The sequence below is a fragment of the Macaca nemestrina genome, chromosome 6 (genome assembly GCF_043159975.1).
Source record: "Macaca nemestrina isolate mMacNem1 chromosome 6, mMacNem.hap1, whole genome shotgun sequence".
Lineage (NCBI taxonomy): Eukaryota > Metazoa > Chordata > Mammalia > Primates > Cercopithecidae > Macaca > Macaca nemestrina.
Window position 1 is genome coordinate 165,288,704 of NC_092130.1, and position 25,798 is coordinate 165,314,501.

At 39.7% G+C, this 25,798-nt stretch overlaps 1 protein-coding gene across 1 annotated transcript in view; it reads right to left on the bottom strand.

Moving 5' to 3' along the window:
- The window catches only part of LOC105492315 (F-box and leucine rich repeat protein 7), a 437,970-nt gene that overhangs the window by 302,827 nt on the left and 109,345 nt on the right, over nucleotides 1–25,798 (bottom strand). The window contains exon 2 of the mRNA XM_011759332.3: nucleotides 24,186–24,275. Coding sequence (XP_011757634.1) covers nucleotides 24,186–24,275 — 90 coding nt within the window. The remainder of the gene's footprint in view (nucleotides 1–24,185; nucleotides 24,276–25,798) is intronic.

Consider the following 25,798-nt stretch of genomic DNA (forward strand, 5'->3'; position numbering starts at 1 on the left):
GCTGTCCCAGCTCTAGCATGTGAGATGCTGCAGCCTGTCCTTAATCTACACAGGCTCCTCTTACCCTGGTGATGCAGGTGAGGAAAGCAAAGGATGCGAAGACAGCAGACCAACTCCCAAGGCTCTTTTATGGATGGAATTGTGTCCCCCACAAAGATATGTTAAAGCCCTCACCCCGGCCAGGTACGGTGGCTATCACCTGTAATCCCAACACTTTGGGTGGCCAAGGCGGGTGGATCACTTGAGGTCAGGAGTTTGAGAACAGTCTGGCCAAAAGGGTGAAACCCCATCTCTATTAAAATCACAAACATGAGCTGGGTGTGGTGGCGAGCACCTGTAATTCCAGCTACTCCAGAAGCTGAGGCAGGAGAATCGCTTGAACTCAGGAGGTTCAAATTAGCTGGGCATGGTGGCAGGTGCTTGTAATTCCAGCTACTTGGGAGGGTGAGGCAGGAGAACTGCTTGAACCCAGGAGGCAGAGGTTGCAGTGAGCCCAGATTGCACCACTGCACTCCAGCCTGGGAGACAGAGCAAGACTCCCTCTCAGAGAAAAAAAAAAAAAAAAAGCCCTCACCCCCAGTACCTCAGAATGTGACCTTATTTGGAGACAGGGTCATTGCAGATGTCATTAATTAAGATGAGATCATACTGCAGCAGAGCGGGCCCTCAATTCCACAACTGCTGTCCTTATAAGAGGAGAAGAGTCACAGAGACACAGACATGCAGGGAGAATGCCATGTGATGAAGGACACAGGGACTGGAGTGATGCAGCTGCAAGCCAAAGAATGCCAAAGACTGTCAGGAACCAAAAGGGGCTGAGAAAGGCAAGAAAGGATTCTTCCCTACAGATCCTTAAAGGGAACATGGCTGCTGCCACCTTGATTTCTGACTTCTAGAATCCATTGCCGCAAAACAGTAAGTTGCTATTGTCTTAAGCTACCCAGTGTGTGGTATTATACTTTGTTATGGCAGTGCTAGGAAATGAATATAGACTAATATAACAATCTTTACCACCCCAGACAAGCACATGCACAGAGGTTCCTTAAGATATTGTGAAATGCAATCCAAAGAAAAATAAGCCTTTTTCTAAATATCCTAGGATAACTGCCCCTGCCTCAATTAGGGACAAAACCCTTCTACAGTCTACAGCTGGGTGAAAAGAACAAGCAGAACAGAGCTGGCCAAGGATGCAAGAACAATAGAACTCAGCAACCCAGCACTGTCTGTGTTCCCCTGGTCCCAGCTTCCAGATCCTTCTACTTGCTGACCTAGTATACTTCAACAGACTTAAATTTGTAACTTATTAAGAATAATGTTCATTAAGCATTTTCCAAGTGTCTGGCAGTGATCTAGTAGCCCTTACATGTATTATATTCGAATCCTTGCAATAACTTGAGAGAAAAGTATTTTATCTCCATTTTCTCCAATGAGAGACTGAGTTTTGCATGCGTCTGTATTAGTCCATTTTCATGCTGCTAATAAAGACACACCTGAGACTGGGAAGAAGAATAGGGTTAATGGACTCACCGTTCCATGTGGCTGGGGAAGCCTCACAATCATGGTGGAAGGCAAGGAGGAGCAAGTCACATCTTTCACGGATGGCAGCAGACAGAGAGAGAGCTTGTGCAGGGAAACTCCCTCTTATATAACCATCAGATCTTGTGAGACTCATTCACTATCACGAGAACAGCATGGGAAAGACCCACCCCCATGATTCAGGGACTACCTGCCAGGTCCCTCCCACAACACCTGGGAATCATGGGAGCTACAAGATGAGATTTGGGTGGGGACACAGAGCCAAACCATATCAGCATCCAATAAATCAAGAAGCCTGATTTTAAGCTCAGGGCTGTCTGTGAGTCTAAAGCCCCAGCTCAGTCTTGAAGATATTTCTGGATACAAAGATCCAGGTGTACTATGCAATTTGGGAACCTAAGAATAAATCACCGTGCCAGAGATGAACAAAAAGTATAAGCTTTCCTCAACAGCTATTCATCAAAATGTTTCTCAGACATGAGAGATCCCCAAAATACAAAATAACACTCCTTACTGAGAAGATCCCACTGAAGGCTCATTTTCTAATTCCACCAGGAAAAAACCAGACGAGGTAGAGAATTCCAACTATGATTTAGATTGTTCTGACTGAATTTCAGGGTTGAGCTCGGTAAAAAAGGAAAGTTCTGGAGGGTCACTGCTATTTTCAATGTAGTCTCTAGTATCACAAGGTCTGAAATATTGCTTGCTACTAACATTGTTTGGCAGCATTTACTCTTGGTAGCCTGGAAATTCCTAGCAATCAACATATTCATTTCTGGAAACCACAAACAGGTTGATATACGGACCGATGGTTTGCAAGGACCAGGTGTACAAACTGCTTACTAAGCTTGTACTAGGATTTTGCTCTGGGGATAAAGTCTGAAGTCAGCATCCCCCGACCCTACCTACCCACCCCCCACTCCAAACATGCAAGAAACTTTGTCCTCTGTTCCATCACTTACTGCATGCACTCAACACTGGAATTACGCAATGGGTCAACAACAGCACATCTCAAATCTCAATTTGCATCCAAGTCACTTGGAGAAGTTATATTTACATACCGATTCTGATTAGATAGACCTAGGGTGGAGCCTGGATTTTGTGTCTCTAACAACTTCTAGGGATGGGATGCTGCTGATCCCAGATCCCACACTGAATAGCCTGGGGATAAATGACCAATGCTCACAAACTCCCTGGCCCTTTCACACTTCTGAACCTTCCTCACACATAGGAACAACCCTGTGTTCCAATTCTCCCTGGTGACTCCACTACACCTGGGAGTCTGGATCAGACATCAGCTCCTCCGTGAAGCCCCTACAAGATGCCCCTCGTTCCCAGGCATGGCTCTTTCCTCTGGGTCCACTGTGGTTTTTAAGTATCACCTTAAATTGAATTATGGTTCTCCTTCCTTTGTTTGTCTTTGTCATAGACTGATCACCTGGGGGTGGTGACGTTGGCATCAAATGCATCTTCTTATCTTTGACACTTTGCAAGGGACCTGACCTAGGGTAGGTGTTAAACTAGGTTAGCTGAACAATGAATCAGACTTAACAGGTTGTGTTGTAAGGAGCTTATACTTACCCCAGTTTTCAAAGATAATAGGCTAATCTCCAGTTCTTTCAGTCGCTTGCATAGTGATTGGTCCACGTTTGTTGACTTACACTTGTTTTAGAAATTCTTTTTAAAATATTACATCTTTTTTTCTGGGCTGCAATTTTAAATCATAGATCTTTACTATGAGTCGAGAGAATGATGCCTTAGTAAAAGGCACTTTTAACCGTGTGATTCTGTGCAAATTATTTGCATTCTCTATTCCAGTCCTTCTTTTTCTAAACTGGTTATTGCCTCATTGGTTCTGGGGTTAAATGAATGAATATATGTAATGCACTTAAAACCATGCCTGACACAAAGTAAGCAATATAGAACGGTTAGCTGTTGCTATCCTCATGCCTTTCACATAAAGCCATGTGCTTTGCCATTGAAAGAACTGAAGACAATGGTTTGTGCTGCTCTCATTCCTCTGTCGTGTGTTATATGACACTTTTGTCATTTGCCTTCTGCTTTCTTTGACATGCTTCCCACATTACCTGCCTACATAATTTCAAAAAATATGCTTTTCTACAGTTTTCTGCTTTTTCATTCTTGTTTGTCTCAGATCATTTGTGATTTCCTCCTACTGACACTATCCCGGAGATGTGGTATTCCGGCCCCTGGCGTCTATGCCTGCCATTCCCCTTGTATATGGGCTTTTACATCTGAGCTCACGGGAGAAACTTTCACACTGGCTCCAATTTCTGCCCACTGGAAGTTCTCACAATTATTTGACTAGAATTTCATTTTTTATATTTTTTTATTTTAAATTCTTTTCCATCACTACTTTTTCTAACTTCTGAGAGATAAAACCATGAGCAAAAAATGTCTGAATTTCACAAATGCTGTGTACTAGCATATAAGAATGGAGGCTTTGGAGGAGCTGGGCTGCCCATCACTCATCTTTCCTCTCCGCCAAAATACAAGGCTGTGTCATTCATCGACTCGATACTCACAAAACAAAACAAAACAAAAAACATTTCTGCTCCTTTCTCCTTTCGTCCTGATGAAAATGCACTACTTCCAATATCAAATATGTGAATTTCTGATTCAGTACGTATCATATCATTTTATTGTATTTTCCCAATTCTTTCCATTAGATCTGTTACTTCTGAAAAAATAAAAGCATATTTTAATCTTATAGAGTTCAAAGACATCCAAACTAAAAATCACAAAGGATATTCTGCTCTGTGATTTATGAAAGAAAAAGCCAACACAAACAATCAGCAACCACATATTCAAAAGAAAAAGGTTTTAGCCCTTCTTCACATGATAGAGGAATGAACATAAAATGATATGACTGAGGTAAAAGAACAGGCTCACAGTATACATATTAAACTATAAATGATTCCCTGCTTTAATCTACTTTTTCTAAACATTAGCCAAATTGGCTGTTACTGTGACTAGGGGGTCTTGCACGGTTAATGCAATCAGAGAACACTTAATTCTAAAATGCAAACGTGAAGGTTACGATGAGTAAAATACTGGCAAGATGTTACGAAAGAGCAGTCATATAAGAGGTGTTAACAGACTACTAAAAAAAAGCTCCATCCAGGTCTTCAACAGCCATATATTAAATGAGCAAATAAGAATAAATGTGACCAGCAATTCCGTCTGAAAAACTCAGCACATGCAGCTGTAGATGAGGAGAGTCGAGGGCACACAAGGGAGACACAGGGGAAAGACACAGTATGTGGTAATATAAGAGATTGTGTTCTAGAAGTGAACTTCTTGATCTGCAAAGAACCTGTACTTTAAAAACTTCCAATTTATACAAATATTTTATAAAATGCAACAAAAATGGAGGGAAAATTAAAAAAAAAAAACAGATATACAAAGCCAAGCCCACTGCTCATCCGTGTGGATGGTGTAGTAATGTTAATTTGTCATAAAGGATTATAATCACTCTCAAATTCTCTACTAAACTTGCTGTAGACAAATAGTTCAGAGACCCTTACTGACCTCACTTTGATTATTGCTGCTCTATTATAAGCTACCAGGAAAAAAAAATGACTAAAAATGGGTCAGAACCACAGTAGCCCAAAGTATATTTTCTCTCACATGGTCCCAAGGCAGCTCCTAAGGAGGTGGCAGGCACCCTCACTGCCCATTCCCAGGGCCACACAGAAGTCTGAGCAGGTTTGTCCTCGCTCAAAGTATCGTGTTGGCTCTTAGAATAAATCCACATCCTTTTTATGTCCTAGAAGGTCCTACATGAACTGTCCCTGCCTACTTCTCCATATTCATCACTATGTTGTAAATACACACGGACATTTCTCGAAAAAGCCCTAAGCTCCCTCCAGCTCTAGGGCTACCCCTATGTTGCTCCCTCTTCATGGACTCCTGCCCCACCCATCCATTCTATAAATTAAAAATAGGTGAAATACATCAGCATTCATCCCATGGAGCAAGGGGGTCAATTCCTCCTCCCTGAAATCAGGGTCGCTCTGGGACTGCTGTGACTAACAGAACATGGCAGAAGTGATGCTGTGTCAATTTCAGAGCCCAGACTTTAAGAAACCAGCAGCTTCCACTTTCGGTCTCTTAGAAGACTCTTTCTGGAGCCCTGAGCAACCACATATAGGGTCCATTTACCTAGAGACCATCCTGCTGGAGTCCCGGAAGTCCCTGCGAGCTCTCTGAGCAATAGTTCCAGCTGAGTTCAGCTATCCAGCCCTCCCAGGAAGGGTGCATCAGTGGCCCTCCAGACCAGCCTGTCCACCAGCTACAAACCAGCATGTACAAACCTCAGTCATGTCACAAGCAGCAGAAGAATCACAGTCAAGCCCAGCCCAAATTTCTCACTGAAAAAACTTGTGAGCTATTATATAATTCAATGGTTGCTATTTTAAGTAACTGCATGGTAGGCAGAATAATGCCCCCCTCCAAAAAAAAAATTGTCCACATTCTAATATCATGAACCTATGAATATGTTACTTTATGTGGTAAAGGAACTTGCAGACGTGATTCAAGATCATGAGGTGGTAAGATTATCCCGGGTTATCTGGGAGGGCTCAAAGTAATCACAAGACTTTTTATGAAAAGGAGGAGAGTCAGAGAGACTTGTGCTATGCTGCTGACTTTAAAGATGCAGGAGAGGGTCATGAAACTAGATGGAAAAGACAAGGAATGAATTCTCTTCTAGAGCCTCCAGAAGAAACAGATTTCCAAACACATCAATGTTAGTCCTCTAAGACTCGCTTCAGCCTTCTGACCTCCTGAACTGTCAGACAGATTTGTGACGTATTAAGACACTAAGTTAGCCTGATGTTATAGTAGCATCAGGAAGCTAATGCACAAGGCCAGGCGCAGTGGCTCACGCCTATAATCTCACCACCTTGGGAGGCCGAGGCGGGCAGATCACTTGAGGTCAGGAGTTCGAGACCAGCCTGGCCCTAGGGTAAAACTCCCACTGTACTAAAAATACAAAATTAGCCAGGCATGGTGGTGGACACCTGTAATCCCAGCTGCTCAGGAGGCTGAGGCAGGAGAATTGCTTGAACCCCAAAGGCGGAGGTTGCAGTGAGCTGAGATTGCACTGCTGCACTCCAGCCTGAGCAACAGAACAAGACTCTGTCTTAAAAAAAAAAAAGAAAAGAAAAGAAAAGAATGTATAAAGTTTTAGGTTGATTCGTTAGGTAATAACAGAAAATGAAGACAGACCTTTTCCTCCCATCCCACCTCCCCACACAGGTGTGTGCACACAAATATTACTTTGCTAATTCCTGTTCATTATTCAGAATTCAGCTTAAATTTTTACTTGTTAGCATGTGTTAAATAATGCATTCTTAGTAGATTCTTGGTAGTATGTAATTTATTTTTGAGATTACATAATATCTGTGTCCTGGCCGGGTGTGGTGGCTCACGCCTGTAATCCTAGCACTTTGGGAGGCTTAGGCAGGTGGATCACCTGAGGTCAGGAGTTTGAGAGCAGCCTGGCCATCTCCATCTCTACTAAAAATATAAAAATTAGCTGGGTGTGGTGGCAGGCACCTGTAATCCCAGGTACTCAGGAGGCTGAGGCAGGAGAACTGCTTGTACCTGGGAGGTGGAGGCTGCATAAGGTGGATCATGCCACTGCACTCCAGCCTGGGCGACAAGAGCAAAACTCTGTCTCAAAATAATAATAATAATAATAACTGTGTCCTTACATGATTAAAAGTTCCAGAAGGTCAGGCCTGAGTCTATTTGCCTGATCAGTGAATCCCTATTACCCAAGCACAATACCTGACATTTAGGAAATATTTGATGAGTGAGAACATGACTAGTTAAATAAATGCAGATGCATCCGAATATAAACCTTGTGTTGGAACTTTGGTTTGTAAATGTGTATAAAACAGAAAAAAAAAGTGTGGGAACTATGTGCATCTAATGGCAAAAAATTTTAAGACTAAAACTTTTTTTTTAGATTGGTGATTTTTTTAGAATGAAAGCAAGTGACTGCTGTGCAGGTTGGAATGGAATATCTGAGCATGAGTGATGGGAAATAGAAACACTGATTATCATTCAAACATCTAAACTGACGGTGAAAAAAATCAAATAATTGAATTTTGATCAAGTCACATTCAACAAAATTCTAAGAACAACTGACCAAAGAGGTATTTTCAGACCCTGAATACGAGCCAACTTGAATTTTCTATATTAGACAATATTGGAAAACATAAAATAAAAATAACCTACAATCCTAACACTCATAGGATTATAACTACTGATAACATCATGAAATATGTCCTTCTCGTCTTTTTCCTCTTCAAATATAGTCCTGTGCACAATCGGGATCACGTAGGAAATACCGCTTCACAATCTGCATTTCTCAGAAATATTTTCCCACATCATTAAACATTGTTCTTTAACTTTTTTTTTTTATCATTTCAACTTTTATTTTAGCTTCAGGGAGTACATGTAGAGGTTTGTTACTTGGGTATATGGTGTGATGTTGAGGTTTGAGGTACGATTGATCTTAGTATATTGAGCATAGTACCTCAGAGTTTCTCAACTCTTGCTCCCTTCCCCATCTAATATTCCCCATTGTCTATTGTTCCCATCTTTATGTCCATGAGTACTCAACGTTTAGCTCCCACTTATGATAACACACAGTATTTGGTTTTCTGATCCTGTGTTAATTAGCTTAGGATAATGGCCTTCAGTTGCATCCATATTACTGCAAAGGACATAATTTTGTTATTTTTTATGGCTGCATAATATTCCATGGTGTATATATACCACATTTTCTTTATCCATTCCACTACTGATGGACAACTAGGTTGAGTCTACATCTTTGCTACTATGAATAGTGCTATGATGTACATATGAGTGTCTTTTCAGTAGAACAATTTGTTTAGTTTTGGACATACACTCAGTAATGGGATTGGTGGGTTGAATAGTAGCTCTGTTTTAAATTCTTTGAGAAATCTCCAAACTGCTTTACACAGTGGCTGAACTAGTCCACATTTCCACCAACAGTGTGTAAGAATCTAACATGTTTTTAGTGGCTAAATATAACTTTGACATGTAGATGTTTCAATAAAATATTTTACCAACATCTTTATGCTATAAAAATAAGAGGCATATATCTATAAATAAAATTCAGGTTTTTAAAGTTAATTTTCTAGAGTGAAATTCCTAGGTCCTCTGAATTCACATTTCTTAGCATTTCCTAGTTGTAAGGTATAATAGAGGACGTCTGAGAAACAAAACATACTATATCACCATTTGATGATGAACAACACACAGTAACATATTTAAAAAGCTCTGAAAAGTCTAGTAATAGAAGAGAAACCTATGTTTAGCTTTGTGTAATGGAAAAATAAACACATTTGACAATAGAAAGATCTTTCTGTAACTCCTAGAGCATGCACTGCATGCATGTGTAGGCAGCCTTTAACTTTATGGTAACTCTGTTGTTATGCTTTGAAAGGTTTTCTACCTCAAGTTCTTAAAACTACTAATCTATATTCAATTTGAACATTTAAATATTTCATCCGTTAAGAATTTCTTTTGGCATCAGGAACATGTTAGGTCCTCCATTTTAATTGTCCTTTAAAACCAGAAGTTGGTTTCCCACCAAGATATGTTATAAAGGTTTCTCTCCTGTATCCATTTAAAATGCCATCTTTATCCCACCCTACATTCCCCTACACAACTCAGTCTATCTCTGAACTCTCTTTTTCACTGTGCTAAGCCGTACCACACCACACTTTTGTTTTGTTGTTGTTGTCGTTGTTGTTTGTTTGTTTGTTTTTTGAGATGAATTCTTGCTCTTGTTGCCCAGGCTGGAGTGCAATGGCACATTCTCAGCTCACCGCAACCTCTACCTCCCAGGTTCAAGCGATTCTCCTGCCTCAGCCTCCCATCACCATGCCTAGCTAATTTTTTGTATTTTTAGTAGAGACAGGGTTTCACCATGTTGGCCAGTCTGGTCTCGAACTTCTGACCTCAGGTGATCCACCTACCTCAGCTTCCCAAAGTGCTGGGATTACAGGCATGAGCCACCACGCCCAGCCCACACTTCTTCAATATTTAATAAATGTATAATATATTTTCACGACACTAAGGAAATGTTATTCTCATTTCTCATTTCAAAATTGTCCTGGACATCCTCACACGTACATGTATCATTTTACAAATGAATTCAACATACACATATAATTCAACATATATAATGTCATACATATATAACTGAATTGAATTCAGTGTCCATATAGGCTAAGTACTGATAGATGTTGGATTTATTATTCCAGGTAAAGAAAGTAAATTTGGTTAAGTTTCAACATGAAAACCCTGTTGGGATTTCAATGGGAATTGTGTTGAATTCATTTAAGGAAGACTTTGCCATGGGAATGAAGTCTACTCACTGAACAAGTTAAAGATACACCGTTTACATGAAGTAGCTGTGATTAGGTTATAAAAGTAAATGAGCTAAATGCATACGGAAAAGGACTAGATATAATTTATTAATTCAATCCTCACAAAAAAACACAGGAAGTAGGTAATTTTATTATTCCTTGTTTACAGAGAAAAAATTACTTGTATCACACATAAATGAGAGTTAAAAAAATCTCTAAATTTTTGTCTCACAGCTTTTGTTTTCTCATCCAGATTAAACGATGAATTCAACCTCCTACTTCATTTTTTGATGCATCCATTAACCAGATTTAGACCTTTGTAAATTTCTGAGATTTGATGAATTCATTTCCCAATTTCATCCCTGTCCAGTTCCAATCCAGCTAAACAAAACATGAGCTTTACACTGTCCCAGTTTCTAGGAAACAGAATATAACTTGCAAAAGATAATCTGAAGCCAAGGTTGGTTCTAGGATAATGCTAAAAATAAAATAAAACAAGGAAAGAATAGTATTATTTTCTTCTCTAAGAATGTTTCTTTTAACTTTTTCTCTATAACAAATCAGTGAACCAAAAAAAAAAAAAAAAAAAAATCTGAGCACACATATTAAACTAACCAATTCAGCCACATTTTATGCCAGTAAAATGAAAGTTACTTCTCCAATTTCATCAGTTAAAAAATCATAAGCTCTAATTTGCTACTTTGAGATATCAGCAGATGAAGAATTAAAACAATTAAATGTATTGAGGTTAAAAGACACTGAGAAAGGATTTAAAATTAAATTGCTGAGGAAGGAATAATATTTTTCTTCTGCCTTTGAAATTAATGTGGGAGGGCTGAGTAGCCCTAGAATTTTAGATTTCTAAATATATCTCATTTGGTTATCTGGAATGTTAAAAACATTTCTGAGAGGAACTGTTTATAGAGCTACAGACAGTTCGTAGACAATAAATTGTTTTTTGCTTTTAAAATGTTAAATGAAAATGTAAAATAGAAATGGTATCTTCTGTTCCACCTTCCTTTCAAAGTATCTGTTCTGCTTAAAGTTGTTTGTTCCCTTAACACAAAAGACAACTAAGAGTAAACAACTGCCAAATATTCCCATGGTGTATCTCAAGTTTCCATAAGCAGTAACATTAAGTTTTTTTTTTTATAAAAAGTAACCACATCTCTCATATATTATCTTGATATTGCATAGCTTTTGAGGTCATAGTCTTTATGATTATAGCTGGAAAAGCTAATCAAGAGGGTTATTCCATCTTAAAATCTTGAATAAAAATGCATTCATCCATTCAATAAATATTTATCAAATGTTTATTAAATGACAAATACTCCAGTAGCCGCCAGGAATACAGAGCTGAATAAAACGCAATTCCTTCCTCAAAAGATTTCAACCAAGTGCAGGAATGATACCATGGAGGCATCGCAGGAAGCACACACAGACCTCTCATGCAGGGATATGCTGATTGGGCTGTGGCCTAGCACTGGCATTGCTGTGGATCGTGCATGTCTGGGCATATTTGCAGATCTAGTAAGGAAGACCCAGTGTAAGTTATATGTTTGGTTTCTGAGTAGTAGAAAGCCTTGTACCCACAAAGCTTCATAATAAAAGAATAAAAGTGTCATATAAGAATTTATGATACCCAATATTAGAAATTGATAAAATCAATGTATACTGCTTCCTTAAATCAGCACATATTATCCAGCTCTAACTTTACTAAATGTGAGCCCGCAGCAGGAACCCTTTGCTTGACTCCCATACTTATGTCTCATGTATATTTCTGTTTCTTCTGAGTATGGATCTCACTCTGTTTCCCAAGGTGAAGTGCAGTGGTGCAATCATAGCTCACTACAGCCTCAAACTCCTGGGCTCAAGAGATCCTCATGTTTCAGTCTCCTGAGTAGCTGGGACAACAGGTGTGTGCCACCACACTCAGCTAATTTTCTCAATTTTTTTTGTAGAGGTGTTGCCCAGGCTGGTCTTGAACTCCTGGCCTCAAGACCAGCAGTTCCCACCTCAGCCTCCCAAAGTACAGGGATTACATGCATGAGCCAATGTGCCTGGTCCATATTTCCCTACTAAAAGAACCCAGATGCTCTGAGGACATAACTGATTCTGTCTTCAGCAGAAAAATATATCTAGGGTGGGTCTAGAGCATTCTTTTATGGCCAAAAGGAAGGGTGGTTTTACAGCAGGAAATATAATGTTGGAGGTTCAGAGGAGAAGCTTAAAAGTTATCCACAGAAGAAGTTGTAAAAAGCCAAGCAACAAAAAGAATAGTAATTTTTAATAATGGGAATAATGTAAGTTCAAAATTATACTCAAAAGAGAACAGTTAATATGGATTACATAAATTAACATTATAGAAAATATTGCTATGTATGATGGAAGAAAAAGCATAATTCAGCATGCTTAAATGTATTCATATTGAATATTAAGGATGTGTTAATGGATGGATTCTTCAGAAGTTGGTTTTAGTTGTGTCTGTGAAAGTCAGGTGATGACACAAAAGGCAAACGAACAATCTCAAAATCCAGCCCTAAACTGATTTCCACAGTAAATCCATGCCCACCCAGCATGTTGTGAGTTTCACAGACTTGACTAAAGATTTTCAGGGACACAGGAACATGTCACCTTATGGGCCACTACCCTCAAGATACTGGAAACATCTTTGCTCCACCATCCATCTTCTTTAGGTCCATCTCCTTCTTCACTCTCCTGGATACCTCCTACGCCTTCTTGCTTTGCAGCTCAGAATTTCTCTACTGGGCAGAGAAATCTGGTTTTCTATAGCCCACATCTGAATATTCACATAACCAAACGTGTCTCATTATTTAGAAGAATAAGTGTCCCTCAGTGTAACAGGTGCCCCACCCCATCTTGAAAAACAGTAGCCATTATAAACAACAGAAAGTTTCTTTGTTTTATATATATAAAATATTATATATTATTTTATATATATTATTTTTTATACATATATATAAAAAATAATTAACTATGTTGCCACCTAATTCCCATAGACTTCATCCCTTACAATTCTTCAACCATCTCTAAATGATTTACAAGCAATTTTTAAACTACTTGTATATTATTCCCTCCACGGTGTGGACTTGCTACCTTTTTTTAAGTATATAGAATGCAAAGATACCCTTTACAACTAAAGTGCTTCTCTCTGCTGATTTGTTAATTAGTCTAACAGCCTAGGGAAGTTGGGGACTTCCTGAGGAAGTTAGTTTATCCACCAGAAGTTATTTCCTAGTCAAAGAGGAAGTAAACAGACACGTTAACTAGATTGTTAAGGTCAAGCTGTGTCCATGTAAAGGGCAAATATTTCCAATATCAGATTATTTGTCCTAAAATGTTGGAACCCAAGTTCCTCTATAATCTCTCTTCCCTGTAGAAGAGTTCAGAAGATGGTGCTTCAGTGTGAAACCTCCCCAATACACTACAGAAAGGTCGTCAGTACAGAATGGCCCATTTGTCACTGACATCACCAAAAATATGGGCTCCATTGAAACCCTAGTACAAAGAATGTTGTGGCCACGCAATCTGTAACCGCATGTTTTAGTTAAAGACTGTACTTTAACGCACTTCGTGAGCCTATTCATTGTTGCCGTGGAGGTGGTTGTTTTGAAGCTTCCATTTTCCCTACATGGACCCAGTGAGATTTCTCCCAGCTCTTCACACCCTAACACATCATACTATCTTCCTCTCCATGCTTCCACTGACTACTCACACAGCAAAAAGCCAGGTCCCAGGCTTCCATGAGGGTGTCCCGATTCTTCCAACCCACACCCACTCCCTTCTGCTTTAGACCACCTGTTGGGACATAATTTTATCCCGCCCTGAATGGCTATTTAACTGCTACACAAGTGTTTACTTGCCCCAGTAATTGCTACAGTTCTGGAAGTAGTAGATCTTGCCATAAAATCAAATTCCCTCAGGAGCCAAACAGCTAACAGAAACATTTAGATGAAAGTTTGTTTAAGACAATTGGGAATGGCGGGGATTCGGGCATAGTAGGGTGCATGCTCCACCAAAATCACGATTAAACCCAGAATCATTTTTGAAAATTATTTAAAGAGAAGAAACCACATCTAAGGGAAAGAATCATCCTCTGTGCTACCAGTTGGTGACCCCTGACTGACATATTGTGTGCTCTCCATAAGAGACTACATACATGTATTTGAATATATTCTTTAATAAGTTCCCACTGAATTAAGATACTGAAATTACTGATAAAAAAATCTTAGGAATGATGCAAGCTTTCATTACAAATATACTTAGATGTACTTAGAGGAACCGTAAGGTCTATGGCTGAAATATACTGATTACTTTTTTGGTGCTTTTTTGGAAATGGCAAATTAGTAGAATTATTTTGGACATGGAATTAAAATAGTAAATACCTAAACCTGTCTCTCTCTAAAATCTGCATAAAGGCACTGAGAGCTCTGGACATCTCGATTAAATATTACTTTACAATTTCCTTAAGTGCATGGCATACACACACACACATACACACACACACACACACAAAACTAATTTTCTTCTAAGACTATCGTATGATATTCTGGCCATTCTGGATGATGCATTTTGGAAGATAATTCCCTCAAGAAATTAAACTTATTACTTGCGTCTGAAATAGTATTTAGCATTTTATTGTACATTTGTAGGCTTACATACCAATTTTCCGGACACTGAGATGATGAGCTTTCCACTGCTTAAAAGACTCTTGGATGCAAATTTGACTTCTTTATTAAATTGGACACACCGAGACATTAACATGCTCAAATCACCAGATGTAAGTGGTGCAGTTTTTCGAAAGTTACCTAACTTATAATTGGGCAGTAGCTTAAACAATAAAAGAAACTTGGTCATGAAGCAGTGAATTGCTCATTGAATCACCAAAACACATTAAGCTTCAAAGGCTAAAAGTCTTGCAAAGCTTTCCTAAATGATCCTGAGAATTCCAAAGATAGTTAAGTTTAAAAGGTAATTTTTAAAGACGAAAACAAATCTTTATAAAAATCAGTCATCACCTTCCTCTTACACAAACTAAAAGCTCGTAATACCACATTTCTGACTTCAGAATATCTTCCTCTCCTTAAGGACCCCCACGCAATAGTTGTCATTTGAGAACTATTTTTAAGAGATTTCTTCAGCATGATTTTCTTTCTCTCATTCTTTGCTTTTTATTCCCATTCCTGTGTTACATGTTTTTACTCTTTTTTTTTTTTTGGTGTCATAGATTGAATTTCATTCTATTATAATAGACAGCTTCAAGGTGTATTTACAGTCTCCTAAGGTACCTGCTGAAATTAATATCTTCCACTTTCATATATTTCCAATTAAAGAAAAATTCCATGGCTCAGTTGGGTTTTTGTTTTGGTTTGTTTTTGTTTGTTTGTCTGGTTGGCTGGTTGGTTTTTTTGAGACAAGAGTCTCACTCCATCACCCAGGTGTGAGGTGCTGGTGTGCAGTGGTGCGATGTTGGCTCCCTGCAATCTCTGCCTCCTGGGTTCAAGGGATTCTGGGGCCTCAGCCACCTGAATAGCTGAAATTACAGACGCACACCACCACACTCAGCTAATTTTTTGTATTTGTAGTCAAGACGGGGTTTCACCGTGTTGGCCAAGCTGGTCTCAAACTCCTGACCTCAAGTGATCTGCCCACCTTGGCTTCCAAAATTGCTGGGATTACAGGTGTGAGTCACTGTGTCCAGTCCATGGCTCAGGTTTTTCAAAGGGAAAATCAGTAAAATAACTATTCAGTAATTTTTTATTACATATACTTTAGATCCTATATAAATACATATTAATTTTACTAAGTCTGACTGCCATGTGTTACGAGTACAGTTCTGGTAACCTGCAGACTAAACTTCAACAGTTCAAGTATGAAGGCAGCTTAGAATACTGTTTGCCTTCCGTAACTGTCTTAGTCCATTTTGTTTTGCTATAACAGAATGTCTAAGGCTGGGTAATTTATAAAGAAAAGAGACTTATTGGGCTCATAATTCTGGTCACCGAAAAGGCCAAAATTGAATGGCAGCTGTTATCTGGTGAGGACCTCTGGATATTTCAACTCATGGGAGAAAGCAGGAGGGGAGGGGGCATATGCAAAGAGATCACGTGGCAAGAGAGGACGCAAGAGAGAGAGATCAAGAAGCCAGACTCTTTTTAATGCTTTTCTCGTTTAGGAAAAAAAAAAAAAATACATGTAGCTCGCTGCCAGCACTCATTTAATTTTACATAAACACGTTCTTTGAGGCTGACGCAAATCTGACTGATTTTCAATGTGAAAATAAAATATAAAAACTGTTCTTGGAGTTATTTCTACACAAAACTAACATCAGAAACATCTGAATCATCAGAATCATCTATTTCAGAAAAACTGAATTCATCAGATGAATCTTTGGCCAACAACTGCTCGAAAACGATGTTAACTTGACGTGTAGGAATGCTACATTTTCTAGGATTTAACACTTTCGGCAATCAAAAATTACTATATTTTGTAAATGTAAATACCATTACTAAAAACAGAATCCTGTAAATAGAATTTATCTTTTGTTTCCAAAGTCAATACACTAGAGTGATGCGAAAATAATAATAAAAGCAAAAGCTATTTTGTGGCAAAGTTATCTTGGGGTAAATGCTATGGCAACAAATGTAGGCAAGTATTCTCAGGACAAATGGGAAAACAGTTAAAATATCTGTTCTCATGGGAACTAATCCATTTTCAAGAGAACTCACTCCTGAGAGAGGGCGTGAAGGTAATCATGAGGGATCTGCCCCAGGACCCAAACACAGCCCATTAGGCCCCACCTCTCAACACTGCCATATTGGAGGCCAAATTTCAACATGAGTTTTGGTGGGGACAAACCACATCCAAACCATAGCAATAACTAAGGATTTAAAGTCAATTTCTAGACACTATATGGATCACAAAGGTATTTGCACATATAATATTGACAAGCTAAACACAATTATGAGTTGAAATTGGAAAACACATTTCTACTAAGTACATTCAAAATATACTTTGATAGGAACTTAGAAAAAGGATTAGCATGAAATTCACAGTAGTTTTGCTGACAATGACAGAATAAGCATTAAGTACACATCTTACATCTATGAGGCTCATAGTCTTGAGCCCTAATATAACCTTTGCCACTTAAGCCCAACTGGTCCTTTCTGAGTTTCCCGGTTTTATCTGCAAAATGAAAACATTTATGCCTTCTTCTGAAGAGAAGTGTAATGTTGAAACAATACTGAATGCAATAATGCTCACGAAAGCCTGCAATAATAATTGTCCCAAAAACGTTTGTTGAATTTGTTGTAGAGTTTAAAAAGGCTTTTTGGGAAACAGAATTCAACTACAGTTAAAAGAAGCATCATTTTTACTTTCCTAGATGATTCATGTAAATTTTGTTGGAAGAGTATATTCAAGAAGAAGTAGAAAGAAGACAATATAAAGATATGAAGACAACAGAATGAAAGCAAAGCCAGATGTCTGGGCATTTTCAAAATAATCCTACTTAGAATTGATCGAATTTGGGCACTGAAAGCATGAGAACTCATGACTTCAAATTGGTGATTCTAGATTCCATGGAACAAATATCACCATAAATTCTTTAGAAATCAAATAATTTCACAAGCCTCCAACGATACATTTAAAGTGACTTTCTTGCAAGGACTTAGACAATATATCACAAAGCAGTATTAACTGAATCTACTGAAAGGCTATTATAAAATCATGAGTTGACTTAAACATAAATGTTTCCAACCCTAGGTAACCAGCTAATCTACTCAAGAAAGTTAAGAACCTTTTACCTATGGAGCAGATCCTTTCCTCCTACTGGGAATAATGATCTTGGGCCAAAGGATTTGGGCTTAACAACCTCTCTCAAACTATTCTGAATAGCCTGCATCAGCTCTGCAACCAGCTCAGAACAGACAGCTGGAACTCAGGCAGGCAAAAGATAATTAAATAGTGAAGGTTATGTTTTTTCTAATTTGATCCAAACAATGCTGCATCAAACTCCTGCCTGACCAGTTATTAGGTGTGTAATCATAAGCAAACCCTTGCTGGGCACGCTGGCTCACGCCTGTAATCCCAGCACTTTGGGAGGCCAAGGCAGGGGCATCACTTGAGGTCATGAGTTCGAGATCAGCCTAGCCGACATGGCAAAACCCCATCTCTACTAAAAATATAAAAATTAGCAGGGAACAGTGGCACACGCCTGTAGTCCCAACTACTAGGGAGGTTGAAGCAGGAGAATCACTTGAACCCAACAGGCAGAGGTTGCAGTGAGCCGAGATCATGCCACTGCACCCCAGCCTGGATGACAGAGTGAGACTCCATCTCAAAAAATAAAAAGAAAACAAACAAATCCCTTCATTTCTCTGTGCTACAGGTATTTGTAAAAATGAGTGTATTGGATCTGAAAATTGACAAGGCCCTTTGTAACTCTGAAAATCCTTTGGCTGCATGGTTGTCTGGTTTGATAATCAATGTGCAGAATCAAGCTATCATATGAATAACCCGTGCTGTCAACGGGTTCAATATTTGAATTTGTGTCCTGTTTAAAGAGCAGCTGGCCGAAGCCGACTCTTCATCAGCCAATCAAATTTGACCTTTAAACTGACAGTTTTGCCTTCCCCCAGCTCCAGAAAAGACTGAGCCGCCCCGCCTGTAGAGCCATAGGCTCATGCCTTTCAGTTCTATGAAAGAAACTGAGGCTCAGCTTGCTATTTTCAGGAAGCTTCTTCCTAATTAACCTAATCCAACTGGTTCTACCCAACGAGCTCTGCTGTGTGCTCTATTCCAACCATGGGCTGGATGTGACTTTCATAACTGAAGGTCAGAGGCCCCTCTTTCCAGTATAGGAGAGAATACCCCATGAATGAGAAAGACTGAACAATACGAAAGAGAAAGAATAGTAACACAACTGGAAAGAATTAAGCTGTGTCTTACAATGTTGGAATGTAGATTATGTTGGGAAAAATGGAAAATTTCCAGCCTTCTATACTTGAACCCAACCCCCCCCCCCGCCCCCACAGTGTCAGGAAATTAGAAAGTTAAACTGTCACAAGAAATACAATAGGCTGTAAAGAACGTCTACACCACTTATCAGGGAGAAAGCCCTGCTCGCTGCCAATTCTTTACAAGGGCTGTGGCTTTAGAGTCTCAAAATTAAGATGCCCTGAACTTTGGCATGAGACTTTGGGATGGAACACTCCCAGTGGATCAAAAATGCCATTCTCTCATGAATTAAAACCAAAATGTGCCCACTGTGCCTAGGGGAACAGCCTTACGACCCAGAGTGGATTAGTTAGAACACTGGATAGACAGGAAGATCATAAGTCGTTAGCAAAGAAACAGACTTACTGGAGTGGATAAATTCGATGTCTTTACCATTAGGGTTGGGTGCTAGAACACATAAAATCGGAGCTGAAGTGAGAGACTATGCAGGAAAAGCCAAGAAAAAAAACACAAAACCAATGTTTGGGAAACCCATGACTCTACAATCTCACATTTCTTCCAGAACTTTCCAGGAAATAATTTACTATGATGAGTCAGTTCTAACCAGGCACCACGTGCCGGGCTGGGAACACTAGTCCAGGAACTCACTATGAATTTCAGGCCAGCTCCGCCCCAGATCTGGAGCATCTGAGAAGTTTTGGGGCCAGCGTGCAACCCTGCTCTGTGCACCAGCCAGACCTCCCCTCGGAATGGGTCTGCTAGCCCCATCTCTCCCCAAAGCTGCAAGAAGTATTTTCAAAGAATAGTTTCCGGGCCGGGCATGGTAGTTCACGCCTGTAATAACTGCACTTTGGGAGGCCAAGATGGGCGAATCACCTAAGGTCAGGCGTTCGAGAGCAGCCTGGCTAACATGGTGAAACTCCATTTCTACTAAAAATACAAAAAATTAGCTGGGCGTGATGGCGTACGTCTGTAATCCCAGCTACTTGGGAGGCTGAGGAAGGAGAATCACTTGAACCCGGGAGGAGGAGGTTGCAGTGAGCCAAGATCACGCCATTGCATTCCAGCTTGGGCAACAAGAGTGAAACTCTATCTCAAAAAAAATAAATAAATAATAAATAAAAAAGAATAGTTTGTGATGACTCAGATATAAGTCTAAAGATCATGCAGAAGTGGTAGCTGCCCCAACACTCTTTTTTAAGAGTGTTTTTTAATTCAATGCTTTTTACTAAATTTACTGAGGTGTGCTGCTATCATCACTATCCAATTTCAGAACATGGTCATCTCCCCAGTAAGATTCTTCCTGTCCATTTACAGTTAATTCCCATTCCCACCTGAAGCTGAGGTTATGTGAGGGCCCTCTGTTTCCTCTATCCCCATGTCCTCACTTTATTTACCAGCACAACTGCATGGAGTAGTTGGTTACCTATGTGTTTCCTACTAAGTGACAACACCTGTGTGGTTAGCTACCATGTAGATGTCAGATACAAATGCACATACACATACACCACCAACCAGGGAAGCAATGTGAACCCTCCCTATCCATCCCATCAGGGAAAAGGCCAACACTTCTGCAAAATGCTTCCAACCTGGCTATTGCAGGTATAGCCATGGTTTTCAAAGACTGCAGGAAAACTGAATATTATCCTTTACAATACATGTCATTTTAAAAAATCAATATCATTCAGACCTTTAAACTAAGAATCTTGCCTGTGCTCCCTGAAGGTGATATTGGTGAATCCAGAGGTGAAAAATCATGACAACATCAAGGAATTGAAGAAAATAACCATCGTCAACTGGCTCCTGGAAAGCCAATTACATCCAATATTTTCTTAACATCAAAGGTTAAACATAGTTCTGGAAAACAGCGGGAAGAGAAACCAAGAAGCAGTTTTAGCTTGGCTCCTCTGCAGTCCTGTTACAGGTAGTTAGGTAGGCATGAGCAGGGCAGGAGAAGGCTTCCCACCCCACCCCAACTAGAAATGTCAGTGATGGTTTGGCATCATCTTTTTAAAAAGTGTAATTCCACAACCAGAGAGAGACAAGCTCCTGATGGCCCACACCGGTTAATATTAAACGTTGTTAACTGAATGCAGACTCCAGGGAGAAACCGCTTCCTGGGCATGCATATTAAGAGACAAAAATGGCAAAGTATGATCTTCTGGGTATACTCCACCGGAAAAAGGAAGAAATCCTCAGATGGGCATGGGCATGCATACAACTCCCTAAACACACTGCACATGCTCAGTTCCCAAGGGTAAGGAGGGCTCTGCACATGCGGGAAGACCACCTGAAGGGAAAAACCATGGGAAAGAGGTGAGCTTATAACAGTCCCAGGATCCCCATTAAACAGGGCACATGACCTTCTCTCTTTAACCTTCAGGTGCCCTCTTGGGTCTCTTCCAAGCACACCTTCTTTCTTTTCTAAGGCTTTTATAAATAAACTTCCATTCTTGCTCTGAAACATGCCTCAGTTTCTTTTTCTGTTTTATGTGCCTCAGTCAAATTCTTTCTTCTGGGGAGGCAAAGACCGAAGCTGCTATAGACCCGTCGGGATAGGCCGCCGGTAATCTGGGGTAACTCAGATCTCTTCCAGTGCTAAGAGTCTGAGGGAGAAGTCGGTGTTTGCCTTCTGCTTCTTCCTCAGTGGTTTCCTAGGCGTTTCCCAGTGAGAAGAAACTTATGCACCATAGTTGAGATCCACCCTCTGGAGGTCAGAGAAGCTGCCCTAATCACTCATCGTGAATGGTCTCCTCCTGGGACTCTGTCTCCTGTGCGTGGAGAAAATTAGCACTGGCGACTCTGGATCCATATTGAAAAAGCAGCCTGATGAGAGGAAACTAATCATACCTGCAAATATCCCTGAAATACATTTTAACGTAATATGTGCCCACATCTATTCTATTTTTTAAATATTTTAAGGTTAAATTGATTTAAAAAAAACTACAGCAAAAAGGATTCAGACACACAAATAGCAGAACTTAATACTTTCTTTTTAAATTTTTCAGTTATGCAAGGGAATAGGCAGCATCTTTCATGGGGACAAGGCTCTTCTACTTAAAAGCTAGAAGGAAATTCCTCACTAATTTAGCCCAGTTGCTTAAAACTCTGTTCCATATGAACATAACATTTTCCTATTTTTCTCTACTGATTCTACCCTCAGAATAACACAAAATACACTGTGACAAAATGTATACAACATTGGCTGGGCCTGCACCTCCTCATAAGGGAAAGGCACAAGAAAATGAAAATTTAAAGTCCCTACAGAGTTTTTTTTCCCCCTTTGGAAGCACAAAAAGCAGACACTGTTAAATGCATGAGGTCCCACAATACCCTCCCGCAACCCCTGCAACACAGCTCATATAGTTTTGTATTTTCTGTATTTGAAAAGGAGAAAAAATAAGAGATCTTTAAAAACACAGATTATTTAACCTGCTTTTAACTTTCTATTTGGATAACCATTCAAATTAGACAAATTATGGGGACAAGCGTGACTGTAAAATAATGGTAGAAAACATTGATAATCTTGCAAAACAGATTTCTGACTAGAGAGGATTGCACTATATTAAACTGAAATGATTTCCACTATGGCTCCTAAGAATGAAAGCTTCAAAAGTAAAAGTCAGGTCGGGTGTGGTGGCTCATGCCTGTAATTCCGGCACTTTGGGAGGCTGAGGTGGGTGGATCACCTGAAGTCAGGAGTTTGAGACCAGCCAATGGAGTTTGGCCAACATGGTAAAACTCCATCTCTACTGAAAGTACAAAAATTAGCTGGGTATGGTGGCAGGTGCCTGTAGGCAGGAGAATCGCTTGAACCCGGGAGGCAGGGGTTGCAGTGAGCCAAGATCGTGTCACGGCACTCCACTCTAGACTGGGCGAAAGAGCAAGATTCCGTCTCAATAAATAAATAAAGAAATGTCTAGAATCAGTTAACGAGATTTGTACATTACCTTAACTGAATTTCATTAATGATCTAATGTCCATACCTGAATTAACAGGCAGGAAATTAAAACTGGATTGCTACCTGGTGCTTCCGTACACTGAAGAGAACACTCCAATCTGCCAGCCTTATGATGTTGGGGAAACGCATCAAACAATGCTAAGGTTTTAAGCACGGAGAATATAATCCAGTTATAAAAGCTATTAACCCAGAGAAGTTAATTCTTTGCTACTTGAAGCACACTAAGACAAAGCAAATGTAAACCACATACAATTACAATACATAAATCATAATGCAGATAGAAATCACGGATCTCAGATGGCCAATGTCAGCCCATGGGTACGTGCCCAATATTACGACCAACAGAAATTAAATCTCTGAAACAAAAAACTACAAGTGTGCATCCACAACATCCCACACACTTTAGGAAAACAGGCACTACACAGTGTCATGAAAATTAGCTGACAGCTCAAGGTCTCTCATTATCAATGGCATGGATGTTTAAACTGGACTTTCATCTGACAATTAGTTTAGCAAGAACTCATTTTCAGACAGAAAGTCATTTAATCATGTTTAACATTAAATCAAAAGAGCCGATTCTATAATTGGGTCAATTTTCCACTAAATAGTTACCATAGAAACAATTAATTCCACACTCAAACAAGTAAGTAGTAACTCCAAAGCTTCCATATTGAAAAGCAGTGAAATTCTAACATGTATTACCACATACAAATTGTTCATCAAGAATATCACTGCGACCAATCTTTGTCCTGACAGGGAGGACCTCTTACATATTCTTTAAATAATAATAATCAAGAAACCTCCTTTTTTCCTACTCCCAAATTTTGGAGATTAACTCAAGTTCTACAAATAACATGACTATGATAACCCACTGTCAAAATCTTGAATTCCAGGTGTGCCTATTTTGCAAGTTCCTCTAGGAATATTCAACTGCAGCACAAGGATTTTAAAATAATACCATTTTTTATACCGAAAGACAAGGTATATGATACTGTAAAGCTTTCCCCTAATTCAGCCTATTCCATTTTCACAAAACAACAACATTTGCCTTATAATTGAGGCACCTGAATCCCATCAAATTGATTTTCATGAACAGTAACTGCAGTGCAGCAACAGCAACAAAAAAACTTAGGAGACTCTGAACATTCTAATTTTTAAGGATCTCATATGCTCCCACTCGGGAGAATAGAACTAATGCTCCCACACTTTATTTCTCTTCCAAAAATAGCCGGCCCTGTGAAGAAAAAAAGAGATAATGAAGACCAGCTGCCTACCTTCGCTGGTAGCCACATTCTTCTGGGCTTTGGTGGGTGTGTGATCTGTACTTGAACTCACGTCAGATGAGATGCTCGAGCTGCCTTTGCCTGGAAGAAACAGGAATGAGCAGCTTTTGAGATTTGTCATTTCAGACCTGGACCATGCCTTCTACACGGTCCCACACCAAGCCATATCACTAATTTCCAAGAAAGCAGCTATAATACAAAGAATGGAGTTTATTACGTTTTTTTGCCTTATGCATTAAATATCTTTTGGGAAATATGATCCATGTTATAGTAGAAGTAAAGTCCTCTTATAATATAGCTTGACTATAAACTCAGACAAGATTATAAAACATAGTCAAATATGATAACATAATCTCTTTTTGGCATAGATGTGAATAAGAAAGTACATGTGGGGAACACATCTCCTGCATTAATTTTTTATTTGCAACTATAAATTATGCATTTTTCAATAAAGGAAATAAGCAAAGAATAAGGCATAATCAGAGGAGCAAGAGCCTGCTAACTCCAAATAGCTGCATCACATCAAAAAACGAATCCCCTGCTTCAATAGGTCCTTCTTCAAAAACAAAACACAACAAAAAACATTTCATTTTTCTAACACAGTGGTTCTCAACTGGAGATGATTTTTCTGTTCAAGGGGACATTTAGCAGTATCTGGTATCATTTTCGGTTGTCACAAATGAGCCAGAAGGTGCTACTGGCATCTAGTGGGTACAGGCCAAGCATGTTGCTAAACATCTTAGAATGTACAAGGCGGTCCCCACAAGAAAGAATTATCCAGCCCAAATTTCAATAGTACCAAGAGTGAGAAGCCCTGGTCGAAATAATCTTAGTTCAAGGCTGAGTTTCTACCCTTCTACCTTTAATATAGTCATATACATTAATATTACTAAACATTCTTCAAATTCAAATGTCACATGAAAGTCTGTAACTATGAACCACACTGTACTGCCCAGTGATGGAGAAGCCTACTGACTGTGGTGGGAAGACTCCTAAGACGCCCTCACGGTATCCAGGTCCGCATCATCTCCTCCGCCTTGAGAGTGGGCTGAACCTGTGACTGGCCTCTAACCAATAGGCTGTGGTGAAGGTAAGGCATTCTGCAGATGTAAAGTCCCTAACAAGTTAACTGAATTAATGACAAGGGAGATTATTCTGGGTGGGCCTGACCTAATTAGGTGAATACTTTAAAAGATGGCCTGGAGGAGAGAGACCCTTCCTGCTGTCTTCGAAGCAGCAAGCCCCCCAGTCAGTTCTACAGCTACAAGAAAATGAGTTCTGGCAACAACCAAGTGAGCACTGAAGAGGACTGTGAGCATCAGAGGACAGCCCAGCCCTGGCCAATGGCTTCACTGCAGCACTGTGAGACCCAAACAAAAGATCCAGCTAATGTAGGCTCAGAACTCTGATTCCAGGAAACTGTGGAATAATAAATGCTCCTATGTTAAGCTGCTAAGTTTGTGGTAATGTTTTTATTCAGCAATAGAAAGCTATTGCTGGACGGGCACGGTGGCTCGCGCCTGTAATCCCAGCACTTTGGGAGGCCGAGGTGCGTGGATCACTTGAGGTCAAAAGTTCAAAACTAGCCTGGCCAACGTCGTGAA